Raw genomic sequence first — 21460 nt, forward strand, 5'->3', positions numbered from 1 at the left:
ACAGAAAGTGACAACTTTAGGAGAAAACCACAATCATAAGTTTTAATTCGAGAGTTTCAAAAATAGCCCTCGGAAGGTGTCTATTTTCAATCGCGACGACTCCCTTCAGGGGGTGTTGAGAAGACTTATCTGCAAAAGAGATCTTTTTTCAGTTCAGTCACTTGTGAGGGTGAGTCCTTGTCCCGGACTTGCTCAGATTCTCGCTTTCTTTTTTTTCTTTCTCTGGAATTCCATAGACAGTAATTAAGGAACTGGAGGCCAGCGGGAGGTCAGGGAGCCTTCGTCAGTGAAAACAGGGATTGTTTGCCACGTACAACACTCCCTTTTTTCCTTGTGGTGAATAGGAGATTTGCTTAGAGCTGATGACTTATGCCTTTCTTACGAGTTATGCAGTGAGCGAGGAACTGGGAGATCAGTCAGCAGGCAGCAAGCGGCTAATTGAAACCAGTGTCTTCACTTTCTTCTTCGGATCGTAAGCTGTCCCGGCGGAGCCTGCCCGATCATGTAACTGCCAGGGAGCATGGTCCGGGAGAGCCTCACCATCACTTTGCGATTACAGAGGGGTCGAGCGGGAGTGAAGACGCGCTCCGAGTGGGGAGGGGGTGGGGGTCCCGGACACGCTCAGCATCACCCCCGAGGCCTCCTCAATGCCGAAGCCGGTAAGTTCGCTGGACTCATTTCATGCGGGAGGTGGGGGCACTGTGCTCCTGTCACTTCAAGGAAAAGCTTTTTTCATCATTCCTGACTATGATGCTTCCCCCTTTCCTGTTCAAGTTCCTCTCGATTCTTCCTTCTAGTCCCTTACTTACTTCCCTACCTTGTAACATAGAGCATTCTTTCCTAGCTTGCTCATTCAAGCCTAAGGCATAGCTTTTGGGAGGAGAGGAGTGATTATTATTGAGAATAAACCGGGATACGAGGGGTTGGGTGTACATGGGTTGGGAGCTTAGTTGCCACTCGCGGAGGCTTTTCACGCGGAAGACTTGGCTTCCGGCAGCACTGCACACGGCTTTTTTCCTGAAGAAGATCGGTTTCCTTTTCCCAACATGAAGGTTTAGTACCATTGACATCGTGTGAATTTCACAGGCAATACCTTGCCAGTTTCAGAATACTTTTCAGAAGTGCATAAATGTAGTGTTCCCTGCGTTGCTCCAGGGGAGATACGTTGACTTAGTCGGGACATGTTTGGAGCTGGGGAAGCAAGCTGAGTGTGTTTCTGCAGAAGGCGCAGTTGTAATCCTGTGCTCAGCAAGGTCTCCAGCGGTCCCCAAAAGGGTTCTAGTTGCTCCTTGCAAGTTCAGATTAGTCTTTATTACAAGACATTACTGCTTTGCCTGCAGGACTCTGCCACGCAGCTTTTGGAAAGCATTTGTTGTAGTGCATCACCGTTTGCAAGAACTATTTGTTACAAGGTCAGGGGCAAGTGAAGCATCTGTTACGACCTGCAATGACAGGCTTCAGTTTGATCAGTAAGGCCATGCTTTCAGTTTGCTCCAGCACAAGCATTTTTGTATCTACAGATGCTATTAATTGCGTTCCTTTTTTTTCTGATTATCCTTAATGTAGCTGTCTTACAAAAAGTTCTCCGTGCTGGCTCCGTGTCTTTCCCATTAGAACATTGCAGATGTCTCAAGGACGCACATATTCCAAAAGAAGCTGAGAAAGAGGGAGGCTCCACCCTCCGTTGCAAGCCAAACGGGCCCCATAGTCTCCTCATTCAGCACCCTGGCGGGAGAATGGTGTACTCTCTCTTTAAAGCAGCTATAGTTTTGTGCCTTGGCTTGGTCAATTTGTTATGGTTTAAAACTGTGGAGCCAGCTGTCTGCAATCTGATGTAATGTTGCCATGGAAACCAGAAATGAAACACTTAAGCATTCACCACAGAATTACTACATATAGCATTAGCCAAAGTAATTAAAAGTTGAGCCATATGGGCTTTCTGGTGGAAAAATCTGCAAGAGGGAGGCTGGAAATCAAATGTGTCTATTTACAATATTGCAAATCCACTTTTCCACATGCTTTGGTGGGATAAACCTATTGCCTTTTCTACTAAAGGTTTAGAGGTGAAGGGTTGTCTACAGATGACTGAGTTTCCACCTTCTAATTTAGAATCTGGTCAAATTAAAGTTTATTTTAGTACTCCGACCTGGGCAAGACAGGGAGGGTAGGCGATACCATCTTGTGTTTGAATGTGTATAAACATATACTGTTATTTTTTTCTCTTGAGTTTATTTAAAACCTGGTTTTATAATAGCTCTGAGTCTATTTCTTGGAATCAGTCATTCATTTTATATTCAATGCAGATTTCCTTCATCTTCTACAAAGTTTCTCTAAGTATGAGGATTTCCTTTATATACACATATCTGTTTCTTAATTTTAAAAAACTTAAAAGAGATTCTCACACCCCCATCTCACACGTACATTTCTGGGGGTGTATTTTCTGAATAAAAAGACAAGTCTCTTTTTTCCAACATTTGGGAAGTGGCACATGTGTATTTAAAAGGAGAAACATGAAATGAGGAATTTAAGCTTTACTGCCTAGTTTAAAAGAAAAATGCATGCCATTTACAGAGTCTTTATGTTGAAACAGCTGGAGAGGATTTTTTTAAGGCAAATATTTCACAACTCTTCTTCCTCTGGACTCAGGAGGAAGTGAGAAGTCAACACCTCTCTCAATAAAAAGCATCCTTGGGATATACTGTTTACCTCCAGTGACTTCTGGGCTCACTAAGAGGAGATTTTATATTTTTAAAACGATAATAATAAGATATACATATATTTCTTGAATGACTGATTTTATCCTACATGTCTCTTCATATAAAGAGTGCTGCATCATCTATCTCGTCTAGTATCCCCAAACATGCTACTGCAAAGAAAGTTATTGGGTGCCATGATTTGTGATTTGTCAGTGGCAAATGCCTCCAAACTTTTAATTTTTTTCAAGAAAAATAAAAATAATAATTCAAAATTCTGACGAGTTCTTTCTCAAAAAGTAGATGGAACATGTGAAACTAATGAAATAAGTACCTGGAATATGTTCTTTTTCACCCCAGTGAATTCGAGAAGAGGAAAGTAGGGCTGGTGGGGATGGGGAGGTGTCATTGCCTTTAAATCTGTTGTCCTGGTTTAACTATTTTGATTTCTTCCTGAAAAGTTCCTTCCGATAGTGTGTTTCCTACAAGTGATTTGTGTCTCTATGACTCTAGATTTTCGTATTATCCCTTTCCAGATCCCCTTTCTCTTTTTACTCCCCTTCCCACCCCTACGCACATCCATGCACACTGCCACCAGCAACCCCAAGCTAGGTATGAGTGATATTCATTCTATGATGTAACTTCCTGAATCTTGCTTATGAACAACCTGTGCTTATTTCAGGGCTTCCCAGGTGGTGCTAGTGGTAAAGAACCTGGCCTGCCAATGCGGGAGATGTAAGAGACCTTGGTTCGATCCCTGGGTTGGGAAGATCCCCTGGAGGAGGGCATGGCAACCCCCACTAGTATTATGGCCTGGAGAATCCCTTGGACAGAGGAGCCTGGCAGGCTACAGTCCATATCCCTTGGACAGAGGAGCCTGGTGGACTACAGTCCACAGGGTCGCAAAGAGTCGGACATGACTGAAGCAACTTAGCATGCACACACACGCATGCTTATTTCATTTCCATGTGACTTTAGAATTTTTAATGTGAGGGTTATAGACAGTCTAGATTTGTAGGTACAGAAACTTTCTGTGGTCGAATGTTGACTCTTTTTCTATTAGAAACACTTGGTTTTTGAGAGACATCAAGGAGGCAGAATGTTTTTCAGTGTTTATGTGTAATTCCATGCACTGTGGTTTTGTTCAGGTGCTGATTACCCAGAATGAGGGGTTAACCAAGTTCTCATTCCTCTGGTTGACCACTCTGACTGTCCTATCACACACCAGCAAGTCATGCAAGAAAAAGTAAAGTTCTAATCAGACAATTATGTAGTAGAAGCTGTATTTATTATTTTATTATGTGTTACCTTTTAAGTTTTAGACCAAATGCATTACGCGTGGTGGCCAGCATGCAGTGTATGTATCCTCCTTCCCCAATTATCTGGGGGTCTAATTTCTACTCTTCATACCAGCAGTTAAATTTAATTCTGAAATGTGTATGCAACATTTTACCTAGGACCGTTTTTTTTTTTTTTAGAGAAATTGGCTGTAGATACTGATATACTTCACAGAAGGAAAATCTGAGAAATACCCCTGTCCTGATGACTTGCCGTTTCATGGGTTATAATAATTATTCTTTAAGGAGTGAATGGTTTGCTTATAGTCTTGCAGGGAGAAAGTACAATGGCTCCAATGCTGGGAACCCCAGGGCCAGGACAGAGGCCAGGAAGTGGGTCGTATATTCCTGATGGAGGGCCAGAGTGCTTACAGAAATATTTGTGGACTCAGAGCAGGCACTATTTTTCTGCCTAAGTAATTACTAGAATCCCTACCTCATTTCCTCTTGAACTGTTCTCGGCTCATTCTTGCTTCCCAATTTAGTTTCTATAAAATTGGGATTCATGAGAGCATTTCTTGGAGCGGGGGAGGTCTCCATATTAGACTCGGGCTCGGAGACGTGATTTGGTTTTGCTTGGAAGCATGTCTCTCCCCGCTCTGTCACTGAGTTAGGTTGGAGGAAACCGAGGGAAGGCTGTTGGCAGGATGCGCGGGGTGAGCTGGAGCGGCTCAGAGCGGTCCGGGCTGTTCTGAGGCTGCGCACTTCCGCCCGGCTCTGCGCGCCTGAGGATGCCGGCGCACCCGGCCTGGGCAGCACGTCCATTCTCTTGGAGCCTCCTTTTGCTTTTTCACATTTTGAGCAGATAAAACAGAGGAAGCTGCCTGTTGAATGTTGGAGCTGACTTGGAAGCGAAAGCCTCATTTTGTTCACAAGGAAAGGATTGTTTTTCGCTTGGGTCATTGCTGCAGAGACTTTTTTTTTTTCCCCCTTTCTGTAATGTTTGATACTTGAGGGAAAACAGCTGGGCTGAGCATTCTTGAATCACTGCAGAACTGAAATGGGATGCTGGGGAATATGGACTGGACTGTATGGCTGAAAAGGTCAGCTTTTTCCCTTGTCCCTCGTGGAGGAATGCGGGCTCTTTCCCCAGGCTCTCCTTGGGAACTCTTGGAAGGAGCTGAGAGAGGCGGAAGGAGGGATGGCAGACAGTCCCCACAAATGGGACCGAGGATGGCTTTTTGCATCTCTTTCGTTTTCCTGCCCTGCTGTTTTTGATTTTGGGGGAGGACTGGAGCAAGTCAACAAAATCTGGGTTTGGAGAAGTAGTCGATGACCACGTTAAACAGCAAGCCCTGATGGGCCAGGCAGAGGAGAGGCTGGCTCAAAGCACAGCAGTGTAACTGGAATTACAGGGCCTGCCTAGGGGAGCGTCCTGCCGGAGCTCTCTCAAAGACGACCGGGAATTCATTGAGACAAATGCACCCCAGGCCGGGCCAGGCCATCGGTGTGTGTGGGGGGTGCCTAGGACCTAATTCTCCACCAAATTAGACCTTAAGATGATGGTACGTGTTTGTCTGTGAACCTGTTGGGCGGCTTTGTTGTGCCCCAAGTTCAGCTGCAGAGCTGCCAGAGTTAAGAGTGGCAGTGAGGCAGAGCTCCACCCAACAATTATCTGATTAACTTTTCCTTTGTTTCTTCGCCAGTCAAGAGAACAGTCGGAGGATGAGACCGAGGAGTCGGTGAAGTTTAAGAGGTTACACAAGCTGGTAAACTCTACTCGCAGAGTGAGAAAGAAACTCATCAGGGTGGAAGAAATGAAAAAGCCCAGCACAGAAGGTAACAAAGCAAACTCCGCCCTATTTATTCCAAAGCAAGTCATCTGGGGTCCGTGTCTCAGTAGAAAATATGAAAGTGGAAAAATGGGTTCTGGCTGAGGCTGGCAGAGGGGAAATTTGGGATTGCATGTGAGCAAGGCAGCACTGAGTACCTTCTGGAATGTAGGATCCTGGCCTCCAGCGTTCCGGAGGCTTAGTTATTTAAATATTACAAAGATGGGGAGTGGCTAGTGTATGGCAATGAAATCTTCTCAAGATGTGGTCCAGCTTTCATTTGGACCTTATACCATTTTATATAAACTTTTATTTTAGAACATCTTCTGAGTGTGAGCCTCAGCTCCCAAAGGACTATGGTTCTCACCCAGTGAATTTAGTCCAAATTTAATATATCTCCACCTCAAACAAACATCTAACAAACAAGGCACTTAAAGTCCTTTCAGATCTCTGAGGGATGATTTCTTCTTCCTGTTAACGATCTCGAGTCTCAGTTCCAAAGAGGCTTTAAGGACCTCCCTTTCTAAGTGCTTTAAGAGCCAGGTTGCTGGCCAAGCCACTCATCAGACGAAGCCATAATGTCAAAAGGGACATGAACTTGGATTTATTGTATTGAATAGTTACCCTTTGAAGTGTAATTATGACAGTTTAAATCTCAACCGTGTCCATCTTTCTTATTGTTAGTAAAGTGCATTTGCAGCACCTTGTAAAAGTCTCCCAAAAAGTTACAAAAGAGTAAGATTTCCTGTTTGGGAAACAATTAGTGATTGAAAGAAATGCTAGAAAGAATTTTTTATTCTTTTTTAAAAGCACGTGACTTGTTAAAATGTCACACCGACATTGTGGGGAAGTTCAAAATTTTAACATGTAGATTTAAAAAATACCATTGTAGAGGCCCTTTTTTTGTACCTAAATCAAATCGCACCTTGGAGGGAACTGAATTCCCTCTTATTTACATAGATGAGGGTTTCCTGTTGCTGTTTTTGGCGTTTTGAAATTTTTTGTTTGATGTAATTATTTATTGGTTTTAATCCTCTGGAGGAATATTGAAGGCCGGGGGTTACTATGCGAAAGTGGAGATTAAAAGAAAAGGGGAAAGAGACACTATCTGCTTTATAGCCAGTTTCTTAAATGAGTTGTATTTAATTCCAGGGTTGCATCTGGGTGTCTTTGGCATGGTTATTTCAGGTGCGGTGCTGTTTACATTTGGCTGTTTTAATGCCTGCCTGTCTGTCATGGTTCCACAGAACAGAGCACACAGTCTGACTTCCTCTCCTGTGACAGGTCTACTGAAGTCACACACAGTGTCGCTTGGTAATATTAAGTAGGAACATATGAAATTGCCATCATTCAGCCTTGGGAGCATCTCATTTTAAAACAAACCTCATGCATAGTTGCCAAAATTAAATCTCATCTGTCATACATAGATTGGTGGGTCTTGTCCATAAATGAGATAAATGGGTGAAGTACATGGTCCCGTGCCTGCCACCCCGGAGTCCCTTTGTATGTGACAGTCTTGTGTGTTGGGGCTCATAAAAGCACAGAAATATTTTCATTTGTGTGTTTATGTCAGCATCAATCAATTCAGCTATCTCTGAGAGACGTAGTTGAGAAAAAGGGAAAGTGTACCAAAAGAGGTCACTATAGGGTAAAAGGTAATAACTCTGGACTTTAAGCATTGAATTTTTGATTCTTCTGGGCATGAATTAGATGTCATAGATGGAAGATGGATTTGGTGAGTTTAATCCCAAGTGGCAGTTCTGGGGTCCAGCGTCTGGGGTGCTATTGACCAGGCTTGCCGCTGTCACCAGGAGAGGCCCCAGGTGTGTGTACAGCTCAGGGCATCCACTGCAGGCTGCCCCCAACACCACCGTGCTGGATTGGAACCCCTCCATGTTCTGCATGGTAGAACTCTTCCTCGTTAGCAAGAGAGCTCATGCTGGTACAGAGAGGCCACCTGGGCACCTGCTTTGCAAAGCTGGAGAGATTCATACTCCCCACAATCCCTCCTTCCATCCCTGGACCTTCAAAGAGTTGATCCTTCTGACTTCCGCATGTCTGTGCCAAGACTAAGTAGCCTGAATAATAACAAGCACTTCCTGAGAGCCTTCCGTGTGCCAGCCACTTTCCTAAACACTTCAGATTTTATTGTAATATGTCATCTTACAGCTCCTTGTAATATGTCATCTTCAGAATAGTCACCAGAGGCAGACACTGATGCTGCCCTCATTTGTGAAATGAGGAAACTCAGACAGACACGAAAGAGGGAAAGTAATGTACTCATGGTCACCCAGCCAGCTGGACAGAGTGCTGGAATTAAGTCTGAGCAGCCTGACTCCTCTAGATCCTGGTTGTGCTCTCTGCTCCCACCCCATCTCTCATTCCCCAGCTTTGGAGTCTTGGAAAAGCCCGGAGAGTTACAATTTGGCACTCAGACTTACTCTTGTAACTAGAGTAGCAAGTCCTTATCTGGTGCCTGGGTGACTCCAGACAGTATGACATTGCAGGCCAGGGCAGTGCCCTTTATCCCGTCATTTCTGTGTCTTTTCCCTTCCTTCATTACTCCAGTTCACCTGTAACCTGCTAGTGAATCACTAGCTTTTGTACAGTGTTGTTCAGCATAGAAAAGACCTTTACCTATCTCTTTTCATTTAGTTTTATCCTCTCAATATCCTTATCAGAGAAGGCAATGGCAACCCACTCTGGTACTCTTGTCTGGAAAATCCCATGGATGGAGGAGCCTGGTAGGCTTCAGTCCATGGGGTCTCGAAGAGTTAGACACGACTGAGCAACTTCACTTTCACTTTTCACTTTCATGCATTGGAGAAGGAAATGGCAACCCACTCCAGTGTTCTTGCCTGGAGAATCCCAGGGACAACAGAGCCTGGTGGGCTGCCGTCTATGGGGTCGCACAGAGTCAGACATGACTGAAGAGACTTAGCAGCAGCAACAGCAGCAGCAGCAATATCCTTATAATAGATGTTACTAAAATAGGTAGGCCTGGGGAATTCCCTCGTGGTCCAGTAATTAGGACTTGGCACTTTTCACTGCTGTGGTCCAGGTTGAATCCCTGATCGGGGAACTAGGATCCCACAAGCTTCATGGCATGGCCATTAAAATAAAATAAATATAGGTACGCATTATTACAGGTGAGGAAACAGACTCAGAGAGATGAAGTAGTTGTCCATGGTGGTGGAGACGGTGAGCAGCATAGCTAGAGCTAGAATTTGTGTTTTTGGCTTTAAGTCATTTCATACCCTATCTCCTTCCTCCTATCAAAATGACCTACTCTCATCTCAGCTGAGCAAGAAGCAACTCATACACCAGATGATGATGAAGTTGAGCACATCTTGATTGTTGTTCTTCCAGTATGATAGTTGTATTTTCAAGTCAGAGGTGAATGGGAGAAGTAATTCCCTAAATCCAAAGGACTCCAGTACGGACTGGGATTTTAGGCCTTGGGTCTGACAAGGATGAAAGAACCCATACGACGTGGGGACTGCCCGTAGCACAGGCTAAGTTGTCCTCTTTGGAATTGTTTGCTGTGTTTCCCTGCAAACTCTATACCAGATGTTGACGTGCCAGTACCAGGAAGTGGAGCTATATATGTCATGGGCATGTGTGATCCAGCTGGTTCCAAACTCATATGTGACACGGAAGTATTGGAATCTCTGATGACAACCCCAAATACAGAATCTAGATTTCCAGACCAGTGCTAAGTGATAGGTCGTTAACTTCCCCAAAGCCCCTTAACACCATAAGGACCTTTGCACACCTCCATGGACACCTGGGCTAAATGTGAAGTCATGATCTGTGATGGGACTATTTTTAGGGAGAAGTCTGCTGTCAGGCTGCCTGTGTCCCCAGGCTGTGCCTTTCGACCCCATCACTTCACCCCTGGAAGTGGAGGGTAGATTGGATCTGGAAGAGGTTGCCATATTTTACTTCCAGCAACATATGGCCCCTTGGTCTCTAGTCCATATTAGTCAGGTGTCCTGAGGAGGGAGCAGGAAGCATTCTAGTCTGGCCAGTATCCATCAGAACCGTAGCCCTGGGTTTTAAACTTCCTTGAAAGATCCAAGAATAATTCTCGAGTGAATATATTTGTGCTGCAGATTATGGAGAACTTTGAACGGGATATAGTTTTGAGTCTCTGTCTACCCACCACTATCTCCTTGACTTCAAAGTCAGTCTTGGGCTGTATTTGATAGCAGCAGTGCTTTTTTCTCTTTATATTTGTAAGTGTAATTCCCATCAGTTGGAAAACTTAAGAAATTTCTGGAACTTTAAAGGTCTGTTACCAGTCGCTCATCTTTCCCCGGCTCTGGAGAGAGCTGTCCTTTTCCTTTATCACTGACATTTAGCCACACACTGGCACCCTCGTCCCAGCTGGTATATTTAGTGCCATCCTTCTGTTCCAAGGAACTTGGTATTTTTTCCTCTTCACAATTCAGCTGGCAGGAAGCCGCAGTGCTCAAAAGTTTCCTTATATCGATAATTAAAGGGACAAGAGCCAGTTAGGATCACTACACCCAGAGTTTGACCTATTTCTTTTCTCACATCTGTTCACATAACACATGCAGAAAAGAACTCAGTTTTCCTGCCAGCAAGTCCAAACCTTTCCACTGGGCTCTGAAAGACTTGGCTGGATACCTGGCTCCAGTGAAGGCTTCAAGAGCTGGAATCCTTGAGACGAAATGGAACACTCCATGAGGCTGCCTGCGTGTCCAGGCCCTTAAACGGCCTTGCTGCTTTGTAGCAGGGCCTGCGTCGATGGGAATGTGTGGCTTGGAGCATCCAGTTCCCCAGCTTTTAGTGTTCAACCTGTCAAACCCATTTGTCAGTTGCGTTTGCAGGCTATGATCCTTTATGGTGCTTCTCTACCCTAACTTCTCCGTTGGTGATTTAATTACTTAAATGGCACGTGTACCAATAAAAAAAATCACTGTCAGCCACATGGCATTCATCACACTCTGACTATAAAAAGCCAACCAGATCAACAGGAGCACCTTTCAGAAGGGAGAATGATTCTGATTCTTAGCTTCCGAGGACTGCACTGACAAACTGGGGAGGATAATGATCGTTAAATGCTAAGGAATATTGTGTTACGGATGGGCTTAGAGTTTCCAAGTGGCATTTTTAATAGGTCTGTAAAGGTGTTTGGTCTACAAAGATACTGAGAGGAGGAGGAGGAGGAGAAAACACATCTGAAACCTTTTAACACTAAGCTTGCATGAAACCATTTATTTGCTCAGTTTATTTTCTTTTTTACATACATTTATGTAAGTGGGAACCAGGTTTATGGGAGGTAAGTGGTTGTGGAAGCGGGTTGTACTGGCTGTGCTGGCTGGATGGACTAGCTGCTTTTTTGCGGGGGCTGGGGGATCTAAAGAGAAGTCTGGGAAAGAATGCAAGGGTGTGTAGACAGGAGCCCCTGATCATGTATGTGTTTCCCTCCAGGCGGGGAGGAACAGGTGTTTGAGAATTCCCCGGTCCCAGATGAAAGGTCCGCCCTGTACTCCGGTGTGCACAAGAAGCCCTTTTTCTTTGATGCTTCTCCTGAGAAACCCCCAGAAGATGACTCAGACTCTCTCACCACTTCTCCATCGTCCAGTAGCCTGGACACCTGGGGTGCCGGCCGCAAATTGGTCAAAACCTTCAGCAAAGGAGAGAGCCGGGGCCTGATCAAGCCCCCCAAGAAGATGGGGACCTTCTTCTCGTACCCGGAAGATGACAAGGCCCAGAAGGTGTCCCGCTCCCTCACCGAGGGGGAGATGAAGAAGGGGCTTGGGTCCCTGAGCCATGGGGTAAGTACCGATGGTCTCTGCTTCTATGACAGCCACCGTCGGCGACACCACCTCCTGGCGTCCCTGGAGGAGGTGCAGAGTGTCCGGAAGCAGATCCGCTTGAAGAAGACGGATGCTAATCACTCGTGCTCCAGAGCATTCCTCTGCCAGCGCCCCTCCAGGAAGGGCGTCCACAGCGCCACCTGCGACCTGCAGCTGCTCCGGCAGAAACCCAAAGGGGGCGGGGGCTGCGGCGGCCCCGGCAGGAGGGCGCGCGGGCGCCCCGCGGTCAGCGAGTTCAATGTCACCTACGTGGTGGAGCGCAGCCTGTACAGCCACCTGAACCTGACCCAGCTAGTGCGTCCTGCCTCGGACAGGACCCTGAGCAAGGCCGAGAAGCAGGACCTGAGGCGGTGCTTGCTGGAGGAGGAGGAGGAGGCCAAGAGGAAGTGGGCCGCCACGGTGGACCGCTGTACTAAGAGGGTTCTCTTGAGAATCCACCAGAAGTCCGTGAGTCACCCAGACGGTTACGGGGACGGCCTTGTCATTTCTGTGACGTTCAGTCAAGCATTATGGCCTCTCTTGCCGGGAGCCTGGCTCCCTGCCCCTCCTTCTCCTGGTCCCTTGCTCCATCACCTCCATTCCTAACCCCACTTCTCTTAAAGGAGTGCCTCCTCCCTTCTTTCTCATCTGTCCTCTTGCCAGCTGAAGCTGTTGGATTTTTAATGCAGGTCGCTCAGTCATGTCCGACTCTTTGCAACCCCATGGACTGACCATACAGTCCATGGAATTCTCCAGGCCAGAATACCAGAGTGGGTAGCCGTTCTCTTCTCCAGGGGAATCTTCCCAACCCAGGGATTGAACCTGGGTCTCCCACATTGCAGGCGGTTCTTTACCGTCTGAGCCACCAGGGAAGCCTTAAAACTAAACATTGGAACTGATTCAGAAAAGGGCTCTCAGAGTACAGGGTGGGGTTCGGTCTCCTAGAAGTGGCCGCCTTGAGTCCCAGCCATCCTGTCACTTGACTGCAAGAAGCAGATTCAAACCGAAGGACGTTTTGCCCTACAAGGAGGTGTCTCTTCTCCAGTTAATGAGAATGTAAGAACTAGCTCACAGTAGATTGGCATCACCGTTCTCACCAATTTAAAAAACACTGTGAAATGCATTTATGTCTGGGGGACAAAGGGAACGTTCTCCAGTCTAAACGGAAAGAAAAATTAGAGCTCTTTTGTTTTACTTAAGTATATTTGATGTGCTTATCTTTTTAAACAAAAGGGTCAGCGTTTGGAAACGTCTTCCACTGCCCCATAGATTCTTTTGTACCTAGCAAGGAATAAAGTAGTGACTTTCAAATAAGAAAATGGTCTTCGATTTCGTTACTGAATTGTTAGAGACCTGGTGAAATTTATTTTCAGGGCAAGACCTATAGTGAACTGGAGAATATAAATATTTCCCCGTGGAAATTCCCACTCAACTTTTAGTTTGCACAAGGGCCTATATAAAACGACAGAGAGTGAGGCTGAACTGTGGGCTTGCGGCCCCTGGCGCCCTGCTTGATCCACTTGGGGCTGCTGGCCTGTCCCCTTTCAAAGGTCTGAAGGAATAGACTGTGTTGACACTTCCCATGGTTGTCTTTCCAGGGTGGTTACTGTAATCTAAATTCATTCAATCAAGTTCTGCTTTTGTGGTCAGTGCCATCCTTATAGAATGCTTACATCCGTACCAGCCCTTAGGTCTTCCAGATATCCCTATGTGTTGACTTTCTCGCTAGGTCTTACTTTCCATTTTTTTCACCTTCTTGTAAATCTTGCAACACTTTTACTATTATCAGTAACAGCTTTTGCTCCAGTTCTTTGTCTTGGCAACTGTTTTGGTTGGTTTTGTTTTTGTTGTAAACTAATAGTTCTTTATTACTATTTCTTGTTATTACCCCTTCAGTTCTAACCCACAGATCTTTTGGAAAATACTTGTGGCCACCTAGTCTTGGTATAATTTGTTTTTTTTTTTCTCTCTCTCTCTCTTTTTTTTTTACCTTCAGAAGTGTTCTACCTAGTTTATTTGCCTCTGTACCTTGATAGAACAGATCCACTTCTCTGTAAATTGATGGTTCAACCCTGTGAGTTTAAATCAGATAATATGGAAGAGTTTTCCAACTGAGTGACTTGAGTTGCTCATATATCCCGTATATTATTTACATTGTTTGTTAATGATACAACTTCCTCAAAACCTTCTCTCTAGAAGTTGTATTTCTAAGATTTGTGCCATTGGTAGGCCAGTGATTAATTCTTCATCGACGTTGAGTATGGACATTTGGACAAGCTTGTTTTCATGTACTGACTCAGCCACTTGTAAAAGTGGCACTCTGTAACCTCTGTCCCCAGCATCAACCTGATACTGGGTATTTTTTGAAATACTGTGAGCTTGAGGCAGTGCTGGACAGTTTTAATACTCGCTGAAATACGTGTTCAGTGCTAAATTAGAAATTTGAACATACCATTTCTTGTCAAGAAAACAAAATTTAATTATTCAGAGAACAGAGGGGAGTACTAGTGTTTTTGTTTTCCTGCTGTTGTCTTTGGCCCCGCTGTGTGGCATATGGAGTCTCAGTTCCCCAACCTGGGATCAAACCCATGCCCCCTGTGGTAGAAGCACAGGCTTTAACCCCTGTTGTTAAATATTTTAACAAGAGAAGAAGGGTTTTTGTTTTTGTTATTAAGGGGTTAAGATAATTTCTTTGCTTGGTTCACTTAAGTCTTTTCCATTCTTCTTGTCATATCTCTCTTTCATTTTATTCAAAAGTTTACTTTCCTTTACTCTTCAACTTTGATCTTTTTGTCTTTCAGAACATGCCATATTTGCTTGATGAAACCTCAGGGAAATGACAATGCTTTGTACTCACTGGAAACGGTCATTGTCTTGCTTTTTATTTGGTCATTCAATTTTTGTTTGGGGGAACAGGCATGCATGACATTTTGGAATTTTGTCCATTTAAAAAAAAAAACCCAACCTCCCCCCAAAACATGTTTTCAACTGCATGACCATTCCATTGACTGGCTCTCCTCATCCACAAGCATCTATCTAAAATTTTTCTTGTAATTTCTGTACAGGAGATGTTTGAACTTGAAAAGCTTCATTTAAGCTTTTGATTTATGTAGACCACTAAAGTCAAAGATTGGTTTACTTTCTTTTACTCTTCTGTATGCTCTGTTGAAAGAGTGCTGCATCAAGAACTACCTGATACAATAAAAAAAGTTGCAGAATAGTTCCAGCAGTGCTGACTGTTATATTTGGTTCATCCTTCATACGGAAGAATCAGTTCCAAATATCTTAGCCTATCACTTGGAGAAGTTTTAGTTGACAGTTAAGAAAACCAGTCCACTCTTTCCTCTAAACTTCTTATTTTAGGAAAAAATGCATGCAGCAGGCTTATGGACATAAATAAGCTTCTAATTTACTGCAGTTATAGTTTCCACATAAATTCTTTGTCAGTTATTTCATGTGCATCAGAAATAACATGCTGGGCTCCAGTGGTGCAGTCAGCATTGGAATTCAAAGCAGGGGAGCACGAGAGACATAAAATGATGAGGCATCTGGACGCCATACTGTGTCTGTGGAGCCCTGAGTCACAGGAAAGCGACTGGGATAAAATGACTGCCTTTGCAGAAATGAGAAAATGTATTTGGCACTATATGCTGGAAAGGGAAAGTTAAAGTTAAAAATCAGCCTTGAGAGATGGTCATGACATTGCTTGCAGATGAGGGGATTTGGTGATGATTTTGTTTACAGAGATATTGTCTCTTTTTATAGAATAGATATAGGTCCAAGTAAGTTGACTGTAAGGGAAATCACATTGTCCATTGATATTCATATAAAATGGAAGTAGTGTCTATTGGAAGTCGTGTCCATGGTAGACTATTTAAAATAGCAGCCACAGCTTTGATGAAGGAGAAGAACAGTTATGTGATATCCTGGATGTTGGTTATCCTGAAATGCCTCCTGTAGCACTTTCTTCTCTCAGCCTTTCTTTCTGTCATACCAGCTGTTGCTCACTTTTGGGTCCATTCTTAGGATTGCTGTGGTTTTACAGTTGAAGATCCCAGAATATAAGGCCCAGAACTAAACTCTAGTTCTTCACCTGCATATTTAGAACGTTGACTAAATTTCGACTTCAGTAAAACAGTTGTCAGGACAAGCCACCATATTCTCATGTGGTGGTGGTGGTCGGTGGTTTAGTCATTCAGCCATGTCCAACTCTTTGAGATCCCATGCACTGTAGCCCACCAGGTTCTTCTGTCCATGGGATTCTCTAGGCAAGAATACTGGAGGGAGTTGCCATTTCCTTCTCCAAGGGCTCTTCCCAAACCAGGGATCGAACCCATGTCTCCTGCGTTGCAGGCAGATTCTTTACTGCTGAGCCACTAGGGAGTGTCTGCTTTGTGCCAGACAGTGTGCCCAAAGTCTCAAATATAGAATATAGACAGTATTTTACTAATGAAGAAACCAGAGCTCAGAGAGTTTAAGTACTTTACCTGTGGTCACACAGCAAGTTAAGTGGTAGAACCAGGATTTGGATACCTATCTTTGTGATTCTAAAAACCTAGGCATTTTCCTTCCTGGGTGTTCCCACTTTCTCAGTTCAGTTAACATGTACCTGAAAGTGAAAGTTGCTTGGTCGTGTCCGACTCTTTGCAACCCCATGGACTATACAGAATACTGGAGTGGGTAGCCTATCCCTTCTCCAGCAAATCTTCCCGACCCAGGAATTGAACCGGTGTCTCCTACATTGCAGGTGAATTCTTTACCAACTGGGCTGTCAGGGAAGCTGCAGAATATATACCTGAGGTGTATTTATTTTCAGTAAGCAATGTTTATAGCATACATTGTGCTTTTCTGTTCATTTCTTTCATTTAATAGCTGTTAATTAGAGTTCTCTGAGAAACAAGTAATAACAAAATATTGGCACCCAAATCTGTGATTCAGATTTTATTCCCAATTGCTTTAGAAGATAATAGATTGTAACAAGACTTAGCATGCTTTGAGTTTTTCCCTTTTCTTAAAGATTTGGGGATTGGCGGGGGTGGGGATGGGGATGGGGTCGCTTTTGCTAGAAGAGCAACAGAGAATTCCAAGTTTTAGAGATGTAAAAGCACTGAAACATAAGCAGTTCCATAAAGTTTGAAACCAACCAACAGGACAGTAAAGTTTTCATTCTTTATAACATCAGTGGTTTTCCTGTTGAAATTAAAGAAGGGTGGTCAAAGACAGTCACAGAATCAGTCTCTTTCTTTCTGGGCAAATGTGGTGTCTTTACTTCATACACTCTGAGGAAAGGGTCATAAGTGATTAAGTTGGGCAGTTAGATGGGAGAGTTATCAGCATTTTTGGCTAGGTCAGGAAAGCAATGAGTGAGTAATCCTCTGGGCCTGATTGGACTTTACTTATAAACATAACCTTTTCCTCCATCTGAGTGATTTAAAACTAAACAAAACACGAGTCTGTTAGAAAGGCCTGCTTTCAGTGGACTTCAGATCTGAGTTTCCAAGACTGCTTTGAGCACGTGGGTTTTCTAATATATATTCCCTCGTTATTATTCCTGTAACCAATATTAAGGGGAGTAGAAGGGAAATTCTGTGGCTAAGAGACAGCGCATCTTAGAGCACTTAGCATATGTATGGTATTTTTGCATTGTATATATATTTTTTTTTTTTTTTTTTTTTTTTTTAACCAGTTGGTTTTTGCATGTGAAGGGGACGGGGACTCTGAACCTGTGGTGCAGGCATAGCTCCGGTAGCCTGTGGAAGGGCAAAATGAGTGACGATGTCTCCTTATAACATGAACCATGTGTGTTTTTTTCATCATTTCTCGTTTCTTACTCTCATCCTGTAACACGTTTGTGGTCCAGTGACATTCTGCAAACGGGACGTGTGTTGGGTCAGTGCACTGTTGGCTGACTTAAGCATAACTGAATTATTTCTGCCCTGCCTTCTCCTTTCCACAGAGAACCTGCAGTTTTGGAGGATTTGACTTGACAAATCGTTCTCTGCACATTGGCAATAATAATTCGGATCCAATGGTGAGTATTCGTCAGAAGGGAGGGAAAAGGTTTGGATTCAAGTGATGTGGTGGACACAGTTTCACATTTAGTATTTTTGAGAATCGATACTAGGTAACCATCCTCCGGGGATCCTAAGTCACGTTTGGAGAGAAGCCTTGTTTCACCATCTTAAAGACTCTTTTTGGTTTCATATGGAATGAAAGATGACCATCTCTCTCTTTGCAGTAGCATCGTTTCTGTAATGTCTTCGTTCCCTGGTTTCTTCAAGTCCCAAGTCCAGAGGAGTTTGGTTTCTGCAGTCTTGGTCATTGGTGCTCGCGTGCTTTCTGTTCACAATAGTAGCACGTGTATGTGACTCTTACACGTGGGTAGCGCCACAGGAGAGAGCCCTGTGATCTGGGTTCCAAGAGTATGAGCCGGCCTTTCTGAAAACCAGCCTTATCATAGGCCATGTGTGTAGCTCTACACTAAGCTTAGGACTTCCTGATTGGGAGTGTCCTGAAATGAACCCAGTCCCCTTGGGGCCAAAACAAACCAGACTCCTCTGAGCCAGGGTTACTGCCTTTTCAGACTTGTCTCTGAATCACAGTCTGGTCAGGCCCCCACTGTGGTGTACAGTTTTTCCCTCAGCTTTACCTTCTGAGATTTCCGAGGACGTCTGTGTGTTTTCCATACGGTTTTGTTTTCCCCTTGTGCATTTTATTGTGAAGCTGTGAAATCAGAATTCTGTGCTTTATAGTCATTATGATCATGTGTCAGCTAAAGCACCCATCTATGATATTTTTGTTATTGTTTTGATATTTTGATATTTTTGCCTGAGAATTTCCTGGGAGAATAAAATTATTTTATTTGGATATCAAATTTTATTGATTCATAAACCAATAATTTTATCTGGTCAATCTTTTAAAAAATAAAAGTATAATTTCTTTTTTCTTCCTCCAAGGGAGAGTCTCTTCCCCCCCCCCAATGTAAAATAGAATGAGAAGTGACTACAATCGAACTTGTTCAGGGAAAAAGAAATTTACGCACGGTTAGGCTGTGACCACACGAAATGCTTCAGTGATATAAATCTGATCAGGTGATGGACTTCTAATAATTGAGATTTGCCATTTTGTTCTTATCACTTTCTTCGGTGACTCAGTTATATTATCCTTTTTTTCTTCCCCATGCTGGAATTAAGTGAACACTGGTTCATCTAAATCATTCTTTATTGATGAAACACAGTCCCCTTGGGTATTTAAACTGGTGGGAAAAAATGTAATAGGAGGAGAATATATCATACTAAGTTTAAATAAAACTAACTCATATTCCACTTTAAACAAATAAACATAAGCCAGTTAGTCAGTAGCTTTAATTTTTAATCATAAAGATAAATAACATAGCACTGCGTTAACATAAGAAAAATGTGGAGATCTTAGGGCATGCCAACATTTTGCTGAGAGGTAGGACATTCATGGTTTGAATAATAAAACCTGTTTGGGTGCTTCATTTTCTGTGATTAAAGATGCTTAATAAATTTTGTTTTGCAGGGTAAAGAAGGTGATTTTGTGTATAAAGAAGTAATCAAATCACCCACTGCCTCCCGAATCTCTCTTGGAAAAAAGGTGAAATCCGTGAAAGAGACAATGAGGAAGAGAATGTCTAAAAAATACAGCAGCTCTGTCTCTGAGCAGGTATGTGACAGTCAAGCAAATACCCTCTTGCTTCTTTTGCATAACAAAAAAACGTGGGGATGGTCTGTCTTGAGATTTTCAGTGGTGCTAAATACATTCATTGACATTAACCAGGCTCCAGGACCATGCTGAGTTTATGTAGACAAACAGTGGATTCAGCAAATATTTATTAAGCACTTAGGGTCATCCGAGCACCAGGCTTGGTGCTAGGAATACAAATCAGGTCCTGTGTCCTATGTACGGATGAGTGAAAGAGACAGACATGTAAAGAAATGATTATTCTGTAGTAAAAATAAGCACTAAAATTTAGAAAACGAAGGATTTTATTTTCTAAAATATTCCTTGCTTCAAAATGTATGTCACCAGAATCAAACCTTAAAGAGACACTCAAATTTTCTTATGAAGCTGACTTTTCAAATAAATGTAGTGGAAGTTGTTCTTTGGAGCACACAGCAAGTCTGAGAAATAAACTGAGAAGGTGTTTCCTGGCTGCAGGACTTACATAATAATCGTGTTTCTGCAGGGGTGTGTGTGTTCACTAAATAGCTTTATCTGCAAACATTAAGATGTCACAGAATTGACACTGCCTCCTCCCCCAGTTCTATAATTTCATCACGAGGAACATGACCTTCTTTTTGTAGGTGGAAGGAGTAAAGACACTTGGAAAGCTGGGCCTGAGATAATTCTGACCATTAAATTTTCCAAACACTCTCTTCTGACACCTTTATAGTGTTCTTTCTATAGCCTGTTGAAGTTCCCCTGTGTGAGCTGGTTGTCTAACTTGAAATACATAGGTAATGCCGCTTTAGCTACGAAATGAAACAGACATTTTTGCTCAGCTGCTGCCCTCTAGTGGACATGGTGAGCTAAAATCCGTGTCTGAGTCACTCAGCACCAGCTAGCCCAGCCTCCTACACTGTGCTTCAAACAAAGCCTGCACATCTTCTGTTTATTACAGTGGTTCTCATGGGGTATTGGGGGTGGGGGTGGTGATTTTGCTCCCCCCACCAACCCCAGGGTATCGTCTGGACATTTTTGATACTTGCAGTGGATTAGGGTGGAGTGGTGTTGAGGATACATCTTACGATGCACAGGACAGGCCCTTGCGACAAAGAATTAACCATGCAAAATACCGAGAGTGCCCAGGTTGAGAAACTGTGGTTTGTTATACCTACATGGGATGTCTGGCTGCCTCCAGACTCCCTGAGTGTTATCCTTATTCTTTTCATTTCTTGTCCCTATGGGTGTGGGAGTGATGGAAAGTCTATATTTCTACCCAGCAATGAGGCAGACTGCACATGCTTCTGTGAGACAGACTACATGCCAATGAAAGCATGAATTTAAAGCACTTATTATATAGTTGATTTTTTTCCCCTAGATTGAAATATCTACTAAAAGCTCTTGTAAACATATTCCTGGGTTTGTTTGTGTTTTTTTTTGCTTTGTGGATCATTAGCATATAGCTTTCATGTAATATTGAGCATTTCTCTGTAATTTTACTGCTATATAGATGCCTTGTGTTTTTATTTTCCTGTTTATTTAGAATAGTCATTTCACATAAGCAAAATAAGAAGGAATCATTATAGTGCTTTTTGCAGAAAGGAAATTAACATTGTAATGCTTAAAAAAACATCTTTTTAGTAAACATATCAACTCTTCTGGTAAGGACTTTTGTCTGTTCTGTTCCTGCTATAAGCCCAGCATCTGAAATAGTACCTGTGGTATTCAATAAATGTGATGAATAAATTAACAATTTTTAAAAGCCTTAGGAACATACACTATCAGAGATGTATATTTCATATTGCTGTTTTTCAAAATGTGAGATTTTTTTCCAGAAGAATTTTTAGAAGATTTTAATTGGATAGGTGGTTTATTTTATGATTCAGAAAAGAATGAAAACCAGCCTCCTCAGGAATTCATCCTTTGCAGCTTCAGTAACTTCCTAATAATGCACCTCTCTTTATTGTTGTTGCTGAGGTTGTTTGCTCACTTTTCTTAAATGGAAAGCAGAAATGTGTTTTGGATCAGAAGCTGCCCTTTTGATTGTCCTTAAAAGTTTGCAGGGCCTCGCAGAATCTCTCAGAGCCCTTCTGATGATTCGGCACTATGCAAATAACAGGTTTCGTTAAGATGGTTTTGTGCTC

At 43.2% G+C, this 21460-nt stretch overlaps 1 protein-coding gene across 5 annotated transcripts in view; it reads left to right on the forward strand.

Moving 5' to 3' along the window:
* Nucleotides 1–21460, forward strand: part of SASH1 (SAM and SH3 domain containing 1) — a 188996-nt gene that overhangs the window by 145761 nt on the left and 21775 nt on the right. The window contains exons 1-5 of one of the 5 annotated variants that reach the window (XM_081529918.1): nucleotides 286–659; nucleotides 5677–5809; nucleotides 11263–12098; nucleotides 17587–17661; nucleotides 19173–19316. In XM_081529918.1, coding sequence (XP_081386044.1) covers nucleotides 648–659; nucleotides 5677–5809; nucleotides 11263–12098; nucleotides 17587–17661; nucleotides 19173–19316 — 1200 coding nt within the window. In that variant the 5' untranslated portion in view covers nucleotides 286–647. Of the gene's footprint in view, nucleotides 1–285; nucleotides 660–4729; nucleotides 5536–5676; nucleotides 5810–11262; nucleotides 12099–17586; nucleotides 17662–19172; nucleotides 19317–21460 lie in introns of those variants that run through there. The other 4 variants (XM_081529920.1, XM_081529919.1, XM_081529916.1 and 1 more) reach the window with 4 other exon arrangements.

This window comes from Giraffa tippelskirchi, chromosome 9 (genome assembly GCF_054371585.1).
Source record: "Giraffa tippelskirchi isolate mGirTip1 chromosome 9, T2T-mGirTip1v1.2.pri, whole genome shotgun sequence".
Lineage (NCBI taxonomy): Eukaryota > Metazoa > Chordata > Mammalia > Artiodactyla > Giraffidae > Giraffa > Giraffa tippelskirchi.